The sequence below is a fragment of the Cyprinodon variegatus genome, unplaced genomic scaffold, assembly GCF_000732505.1.
Source record: "Cyprinodon variegatus isolate N-32 unplaced genomic scaffold, C_variegatus-1.0 Scaffold979, whole genome shotgun sequence".
In the NCBI taxonomy this organism is placed as follows: Eukaryota; Metazoa; Chordata; class Actinopteri; order Cyprinodontiformes; family Cyprinodontidae; genus Cyprinodon; species Cyprinodon variegatus.
Window position 1 is genome coordinate 177,922 of NW_015151432.1, and position 9,336 is coordinate 187,257.

Below are 9,336 nucleotides of genomic sequence, written 5' to 3' on the forward strand. Positions count from 1 at the left end.
GGTGGTGGCAACATCATGCTTTGGGGGTGCTTTTCAGCCAAGGGGACGGGACAACATTGATGGGAGGATGGATGGGGCCATGTATCGTGGAATTCTGGACCAACATCTCCTTCCCTCAGTGAGAGAGCTGAAGATCGGTCGAGGATGGGTGTTTCAGCACGACAACGACTCTAAGCACACCGCCAAAGCAACAAAAGAGTGGCTGAAGAAGAAGCACATCAAGGTTCTGGAGTGGCCTAGCCAGTCTCCAGACCTGAATCCAATTGAAAATCTTTGGAGGGAGCTTAAAATTTGAGTTGCCAGGCGACAACCTGGGAACCTGAATGATTTGGAGGCTGTCTGCAGGGAGGAGTGGGCCAATATCCCTGCCAACATGTGCACAAACCTTGTCAGCAACTATAAAAACCGTTTGACATCTGTGCTGGCCAATAATGGCTTTTCTACAAAATATTAACATGCTGTTTGTCCAGGGGGTCAAATACTTCTTTGCAAGAGGGTTCAAGTAGACGGGGCGATACCCTTAAGCACCTTGTAGGCTAGCATCAGCAACTTCAGAAGTCCAGTAATATAAAATATGAAAATATCAATATTTTAACATCATTCCATTAAGAAAAACTCTGAAGATAAAGGTATGATCATCAGCCAAGAATAAATGTCAGGAACATGTTTTCAGTTTTTCTTTTGGGTTCAGGGCATTCAGACATCACTCTTTGTCCCGGCTGCGTTGCTGGCCTTCCCTCCACTCTGTTATAAGGCGGTGAGCAACGGCATGTTTTGGAGGCAGCCAGACGGTGGGCGGGTCATTTCTCCTGGGTGGAGCCTTTACCTGTAGAGCGCAGGTGATTGCCTCCTCAGTGAACCACCGAGCGTCCTCCAGCTCCGAATGGTCCACATTCAGCTGCAACAAACAAAAGGCCACATAAAACTAGTTACACACTGCAAAAACAATCTAGAAATAAGTACCTTCATTTGAATAGGTAGGTAAGATTGGAACAATGGAATCAGCATTTTTACTCTTAAAATAATTTAATATGCACTTGAAATAAGACAATGCAAATGCTTTTTCTTACCTCACTCAATTCAAGAAAAAATGCACTTAAAATGCAATTATTTTAAGAAAAAATAACTTATTTAGATTTCTTTTTTTTTTTTGCAATGCAGCTCAGCAACATGCCCAGGTGTTTCCCAAAAGTCACTCCTCTTGCTGAACTTTCTGTCAGCTCATTGAAAAATGAGATTAAAGTGTTGACACAATATTGACATTTTCCAGTATTTTTGCAGACCAAAAAAGGTTAACACAGAGGCTTAGTGTAATAATTTATAGATGGCCTGCATAAAATAATTTTTTATCAAAACAAAACACTGCCATTTAGTCGACCCCAGCGCTGCTTAGTGAGTGAGGGAGAAAGCAGAAGTGACGTATGCAGGAGAAAGACAGAGAGCTGGAATAGTGGTTTTGTTATGTACTACTGCTGAAGTTTTCATGGATTAGGATACAGCTATGGCTTCACCTTGTGTCGCAGCTTTTTGCTTCAGTCTGAGTAAGGATAAGGTCTGCTTAAATTTGTTTCCTAAAGATCCTGAGCTGTTTTTAAAGTGGTTGAAGTGCGATAGATGAGACTGGTTGGAAGTTGGAGCACTCCACGGTGTCTCGTCTGTGCTTGAAATATTTTGAGAAGGACGTGTTTTTTATTTTGTTCCCTGATTGTAAATGTTGCTTGGATGTTCAGTGAAACCTTACGGTGGGCTTTCCAAAAAAACTTAAAGAACAATCCACTGGAATTGGTTTTCCAAGTTGGAAGACATTTTGCTTCCCATCCAGAAAGCTTTCTTACTTCAAAACGTCAGGAGCAGTATTGAGTTTCAGGCTTATATAGAGTATATAGAGTAGCCCAAACAAAAGCCTTGTTATGGCTTAGAAAACATGCAATTTGAACCGAAAATAAGGTCCACCTCTTAGTAATGGGGAGTCGTTAGCGTCGTCGTTGATGTGCAAAATGTTTTTACCCCCTGCATGGCCCCGCCCTTTTACAGAGGCATGGGCCAGTATCAGGTATTGCAGGCCAACGACTCCCCATTACTAAGGGGTGGACTTTGGTTTAATTTCCATCTTTTCTAAGCGAGGAAGCATTTTTTTGTTTGTTTTTTTTAGGTTGTTTTTGGGCTGGAAACAGGCAGATCTGACAACCCTGGCAGTGAGGGAAGGATGGAGTTGCTAGCTATACCTTTAAGAATATAGTAGACAATTTCTTGTAACAGCGGTGGAGGATTAATTTGAAAATCATGTTAATTTAAAGACTAATATAGTAATTTATATTTTATACACTAATAACTGGTTATACTATCTGTACGGCGCTGTTTGTTTTCTATCGGGGCTGCTGTGCTCATATTAGCTGTCACCCTCCGGTTCAGAGTCTGACTCTGTAGGCTAGAGGTCCGCTCTGGATGGTTCTGACCCGTAAGCTGTGATGCCTCCATATTCCTCAGTCACTACCTTCTCCTGAGCCTCGACTGACTAATGGTTCAACCCCACCAACCAGTGTTTGACTGGATGTTTTGGAAAAATCATCAATGTTTCTGTTCATCTCCATTATAGAATGCTGAGCTACCTCCAAAACTGTTCTCCTTCTGATGTCTCAACATGGAGATGGGTTTTTATCAATCCGAGTTCTGCTGTGGCGCTACTAAATCTAGGATATTAAAGTTAAAAATAAGCCTGTTTGATTCCTAATAACTCAGAAGCACCTGGTATGTCGAGCTGCATGACTTTGATGCAAAATTAGATTAAATCAATATCTCACCATCAACACTTAAAACACTAACCGAATCTATCTGTTTTATTCTGATTCGGCTTTTTATTATATATACAATAAATACTGTTTCCACATTGGTCTTTAAAAGTTTGAGTCACCTGAGAGTGGGCGGGGCTAACAGTGGCATGGCAGGCCAGCATGAAGGAGCTATGTGGGAATGGCCAGTGCTGGGAGGAGCTGTAGGCAATGTTCTGCACTTCCAGACCAACTTCTTCTGCCACCTCCCTGTACAACGCCTCTTCCAGAGTCTCCCCTTAAAGCAACACATACTCATGTGTTAAATACTAGTTTTACTTTGGGTGATAACTTTGTGAGTTAGCAACAGGAAAGACTCACCCATGTCACAGAAGCCAGCAAGGGCGCTGTACAACCCTGGAGGAAATGATGACTGACGACCCAACAAGCAGCGTTTCCCATCAGATACCAGGACGATGACCACTGGAGACATCTGCCACAAATCAGACCCGTTAAAAAACAAGGAAGTTCAACTTTTCAGAAACCAATTGGAAACTGGTCACTTATTAGACAAACACCTGTAAAGAACCCAGTAAGAAACAGGTAGAACAAACAGTTAAAAAACATTTATGGAAATCCATGTATGGTTTGGATCTTTGTTCTTTTTAGTGTCAAAATAAAAGCATATGAAATTAAATTAGAAAAACAACCATTCCAAAATCAAAATGGTTAAAATAAAGACATGTAGATCAAACAATGGGCCTTTAAAGACATGAAAACAGACTTGAGGTTTACCTTCCAGCGAGACGGCATTGCTAAACATTTACCAAAGACTACAAGGGAATGGTTTAAGTTAGGGTTTGTTAAAGTGTGGGGGGTGCCCCCTCCTCTAGGAGGCACCACAAAGAGCTTGAGGTACAACATAAGAAAAAACCCCAGAGAAATAAGTAAGTTAGCTCATTAGCTAACCTGGGGTGGATGTATCAATGTGGCAAACTAACAGAATATAACATTTGTGACCTCCTGCACCTTTAAAGCCAAACCCACTGCAAAGGTCAAAGTGACATGGCTATGCTGAATGCCAAAGGGCTTCTCTAACTAAACTGTGACTTTGATGAAAGTCAAACAGTTGAAAAACCCAACCAATGACAACAGCAAAGCTCAAGAATCAAATAATGTTGAATAAATACTGGGTCAGAAGACAAAAGTATTGTGCACTCCGATACAAGCAGGTTTTATCTAAAAAAGGCCACCTTGGTCAGACTAGCACCATGACGGCTAACATTAGCCTGGGTGCCAGTCCGAACTTAGTCCCGCCCACAACGTTTGAGTTCGGGGAAGTTCGGTCTGGCTCTGCTCCATAGTAGCGCGAGTATTATCGCCCACTGTCAGGCGATCCAATCAAATTGTCAGGGCGGGTTTTATACAATGATGGACAGACGATCAACAGTAACGTAATCTACCACGTGACAACAACAATGGCTGCCGCTGGAGAGTTGAGGTGAGTAGATTCTGCTATTAGGTCTGTTCTAGAAGATATCGACAGCAAATTAATTTTAAAAGAGGAACAGAGAAACGCGATCAAGGCTCATCTTCTTATTCTAGGCGTGCAACTGCACGCTTTGATTTTTGTTGACAACAACTATGCCTCGCTTAACATACGTCATGCACTCCGTTGCTCTTATTGGTTGTAGGTCTATCCAATTGAGTGCAGAGGCATTTTTTTTCCTGGTTCGTTCGAAACACGCCCCATAATCACAGCTCTATGGAGCAGTATCAGACTCATATTCTGACTAGAATTGAGTCGGACTACGTCAGGCTAGGCTAACATAGCAAAGGGAGTGAAATTCAATATGGAGGAGTTAGAAGACTGCAAAAAGAAGGTGGCAAAACTGGAGGTAGATATTGGAGAACAACAATGGTACAGGATGCAGGATGGTGTCTCCGGTTCTGGGTTTTGGTGAATAAGTTCCTGAGTCCTGAAGCCCTGAACAGGGATGCACCTTTTCAACCTTAGCCTGAGCCAGAAGACAGTTCTGGTGATTAGGAAGACTTTCTGCCTGTCTCTGGTAGCAAAGAAATCTCAGTCGTCAATCACTATACAGTTTTTACCTTGACAACCCACATTGTCCTACAGGGACTCCTGCTGGTTCACCCTTTAAACCCCCACAACCGAGACTTGATTTTTTTTCTCAAAGACATTTGCATATTACTAGAATTTAGACTTTTTGTTGGGCTGAATGAGAAAAGAAACAAGCAACTATCAGAGCCCCCCAGCAGTTTCCTAAATGCCCTAGAGTTGAAGATATGATCATACACCTGCTTCAAAGTACCCATTATAATTTATAGCAGGCAGGCAGCACTGTTCTTTCAGTTCTTTCACAAGGGTCGGTCTGATTTTCTTTCCCAGAAACTCCAGAAACCTCCGGTAGAGACATCAAGAATTGCCTGAATCAAAGACTACCTACCAAACAGACCGCAGATTGATAGACTGAAGGTTCAACTGTTCGACCAAAAAGTCAGCAGCACCGGAGCACCACAGGGGACGGTAATCTCACTAGTTCTTTCTATTCTACCTCTTTTAGGTTTTGTTCAATTTGTATAAATTTGTTCTGATATATTTCAGTGGTTTTCTACAATGCATGCCTGTTAGTTTAGGCCTTATCCCATCATTGCATTGTTTGAATATTCTTTGGCTATGCTCACACTGCAGGCAAATGCTACCTAAATCTGAAAATTTTGCCAATAGGCAACACATGTCCGCCTTTCTCATGAAAGTCTAATTTTCATTACTCACAAACTCCAAATGACCCACTTTCTTATGTGGTAGTAATACAGATACGTACCTGATCGGTTACAAAGTACCTGCAGCCGAACTGTCGTCCCGCATTTTATTTAAATTTTACATCACACCATGGCTTGCACAACACTACCAAAAGGCGAATCACTGCAGGAGCAATCACAGTTGCTTTAAAGTCATTGGAAAACTGCCGCCGCATTTCCAAATTCTCCTGAGTGGTGCACGGCTTTACACGAGTAAATAAAGTGAATGTGATTGGTCATTTATCAAGGGGGCAGGAATGTTGTGGCGGAAGGTTTGCAGGCAAGTTTGGTTGTGGCCGGTGTCTCGGAAGCATCTTGCTAACCAGTTAGCAACTTAGTGCTAGCAGGTTCCCAATGGGAAATTCCTTTGGGAACGAGTAGCAATAAATTGGTGACTTAGAAACGACGCTGTGAAGGAACACTATGGACAGAGGAAACATGCAAGAGTAGGAGAGTTTAGTGTCGGAGGTCGTGGATGAGTCTCCTCCGTCATCCATTTTTTATGTAGAGGAGGAAAGCGGGGACAAAGATGTTGTGGAAGAGGACGCCAGGGCGGCAGAAGCTTGGTTTGGTGTAGAAGGCTTCCAGCCGTACATGTTTGAGCCCTTGCCTCGCAACGCTGCCAGTTCTGTTAGCTCTACGCCTGCCGAAGACACAGACATCCATCCCCGTGAACACTGGGACGCAACTCAATGAAAAAAGTCTGATTTCTTATTTCAACCGTTGCGTATATTAGCTCCGACATATGAATCAAGATGCTATGACCGAAAAAATGTGATTGACAGATGACCATCGCTTTATGTTCAGGCTGACGTATAACTAACTGGCCTGCATAAGATAACGACAAAAAAACACAGATTTAAATTTTCTAAATTTTGGGACAATATAGTCTGATAAAGAGTACATTAATATACATGTTTAAGCCAGAATGATTTAACATTTAAATATGATTTCCCTATGACTTTAATAATGTCTTTTGTTTTCTTACCTTCCCTCTTTGTTAATGATTTGGTCATGATACCGTCAGCTCACAATGCTCAGTAGTTTGGAAACACAGATTCACCAGCATTCCCATTCAATGTTGTTTTTTCAAAATCCAGAGAAATTTAGAAAAACAATTCTACAGCCATTCTTGGACCTATTAGATTACAGGCCCCTAAGCCCTCCTGATATGAGATCTTGCAACTCATCCCCTGCCTTTTTTTCTTACATTTATATGAACTATATGGATTAAATTGCACTTCTATACTAGTGAAGATAGTCAACGGGAACTGCCCTGCCTCTCGATGGCAAGTCCATGCCTGGTCCCAGTTAAACTTTTTAGTTAAAGAAAGATTCTGACCCAGCTTGCTCTGATTTAACACCTTTGGGTAGTAGATGATAGAACTGCTGCTGCAGCTTCTCTGGCTACCAGCCTGGTTCCGTTGGGTCGGTTGCCCTGTAGCTCCACAGAACTTGTTAATCTGGTGCCATCGGAGCAAAGCCTGGGCCTGCAAGAAAAATAGATTTCAGACCTTAGACTAGAAAACATGAACAAGTTCCTGACTGTCAAAAAAGACAGAAGACACGAGTTCAGCTGCAGTTACTCACCTTGGCAACTACAGGTGCATCAGCGCCGGCTAGAAGAAAGAAAGCTTTTCTGAGTTCCACGAATGTTCCTTTACATTTCTCTGCTATAGCTGCTTGATCCAGTTCTCCTGGAAACAAACCAAAAGATGTCAACAGAATTCCAAGAACTTAATCAGGCACAAAATTGCTCAAAGTCTGTCATAATAAAATAATAAGTTCTTACCCACATCCAGACAGAACTGAGCCTGGTTCTTCTCAGAACAGCCAATTAGAATGGACTCTTTTAGCAAGGATCCATCTGAACCAGCGCTCTCCAGGACTGACTGGACCTCTAAAAGGTAAAGCTGAAATTAGATCAGGATTTATAAACAATGATCATGTTCTTCACTGTGGCTTTAATCAAAGGCACCCCTGGATAGGTTTCTAAATGGATGGATGGATGGAATTGCACAATTTTAAGAAAGAGGAAGAGTTCTATACAGCCACAGGAATGGCTGTGTGGAGAACCTGGGGGTATCAGATTATGACTAAAGATGCTGAAGGTGAGTGAAAGTCTGTTACCTCCAATTTAAACATGTTTTCTGGGTGCCATAACCTTTATGACTGAGAATTTGCACGGACAAATAAATTGTGTTAGTCTCTACATCACATATATCTGTCTTTCTGGATTTGATGTTTGTCTCATTGACTGAATTTGTTACTAAATGTTTATGGGTCTTCATCTGAGGCTACGTTCACACTGCAGTCTGAACAACACAGATCCGATTTTTTTTCCAATCCAACCCAGGCCACTTGGCTATGTGGTCCTGAATCCGATACGAACTTGGATTTTTTTCAATTCATCCGACCTGGACGTCATTAATACCCGACAAAGGTCACTATTCTGCATCTTGCCATGCAGAAGTGGCAAGAAAAACAACAACAATGGCAGATGAGGATGTGGAGAGCAGTAATTATGTTTAACCATATTAAAAAGATTGAGTTTTTATGGTTGGAAAAGACCGCTAGATGCGCGCCGGCACTACCATCCATGTTTACTTAAGAAACACAGAGCACGCTGGCCTGTGACATCATCACGTCCTATACTGCGTATGCGGGACACTTGCGTTGTATGACTGCAGTTCACACAGGAGATCACATACAAGTCGCATATATTAGGGAACGCAAAAAAAATCGGATTTCACACAAAAATCTGAATTGAGTATAAAGGCCTGCAGTGTGAACATAGCCTAAAGGTCTGTTCCATGTTATAAATGTCTGTACCTGAGTAGCCAAGAGCGACAGGTTTAAAGCTTCCTGGATCACTGCACTGCAGCAGTGGAACCAGACGATGAAACAGGAGAATCTGCCCATTCTGCAACGCGGAATAACAGGCTGCATCATTCGCCTTCAGGTTGTTGATATGCCTGAAACGATCAAACAACCAGTGAGCCATGGAATTATTCAATTAATCAGATTGACTTGAGCTCCCTAACCTCATTCTGGACACGAAGCTTGAGCAGCATCGTGTCAGATTATAATGTCCTGCAAAGAGGAGGATCCTCAGGGGTCTTAACAATGCAGACATACTGGACTGGCTCATAATAAACTGAAACTGACAGCTATGAAGAGGATTGGTTTGGTTCTGTTGGTCTGTAGAATGAAAGCAGGGTAAAGTTAGCCACAGAGAGGAGTGAAGGTGCAACTAGTTGATGTTAAGTTCAGGAATCAACTGCAAGGGCAGTGTATAGGAAATTCACTCACACAGACCAATGTCTTCTTTTTGACTCACACCACCCACTGGAACACAAACTCTCTGTCATCAGAACCTTATAACACCGGGCCGAGCATGTCCCTACTAAAACAGAAGGGAAGAACAAAGAACAGAAACACATCAAAGATGCTCTTCAAACCTGTGGACACCCAAACGGAGTATGCGACAAATCATTAAGGAAATCCAAAAGACACACAGCAGAACATAACGGTGAGAAGATTAAACATCAACATCGCAGATGTATTTGGAGTCTCTGACAGGGTTCCTACAGCATAAGGCAAGTTAAATTCAAGTCTTTTTAAGACTTTTTAATGCCACTTGAAATAAAAATTTAGACCAAATTCACAAGAAACACAAGAAAAACCTGCTTGTAACAACTTAACCCAAAGGTTTATTTTAACATAAACCACTGCACTAATGTTT

At 42.0% G+C, this 9,336-nt stretch overlaps 1 protein-coding gene across 1 annotated transcript in view; it reads right to left on the reverse strand.

Annotated features, from left to right (window-relative positions):
• Positions 1 to 6: 6 nt before the first annotated feature.
• nudt13 (nudix hydrolase 13) overlaps positions 7 to 9,336 on the reverse strand; it is a 17,710-nt gene continuing 8,380 nt past the window's right edge. The window contains exons 2-9 of the mRNA XM_015398997.1: positions 8,636 to 8,997; positions 8,424 to 8,566; positions 7,384 to 7,491; positions 7,182 to 7,288; positions 6,956 to 7,081; positions 3,150 to 3,261; positions 2,912 to 3,066; positions 7 to 898 (exon numbers count right to left, since the gene is read on the reverse strand). Coding sequence (XP_015254483.1) covers positions 704 to 898; positions 2,912 to 3,066; positions 3,150 to 3,261; positions 6,956 to 7,081; positions 7,182 to 7,288; positions 7,384 to 7,491; positions 8,424 to 8,566; positions 8,636 to 8,742 — 1,053 coding nt within the window. The 5' untranslated portion in view covers positions 8,743 to 8,997 and the 3' untranslated portion in view covers positions 7 to 703. The remainder of the gene's footprint in view (positions 899 to 2,911; positions 3,067 to 3,149; positions 3,262 to 6,955; positions 7,082 to 7,181; positions 7,289 to 7,383; positions 7,492 to 8,423; positions 8,567 to 8,635; positions 8,998 to 9,336) is intronic.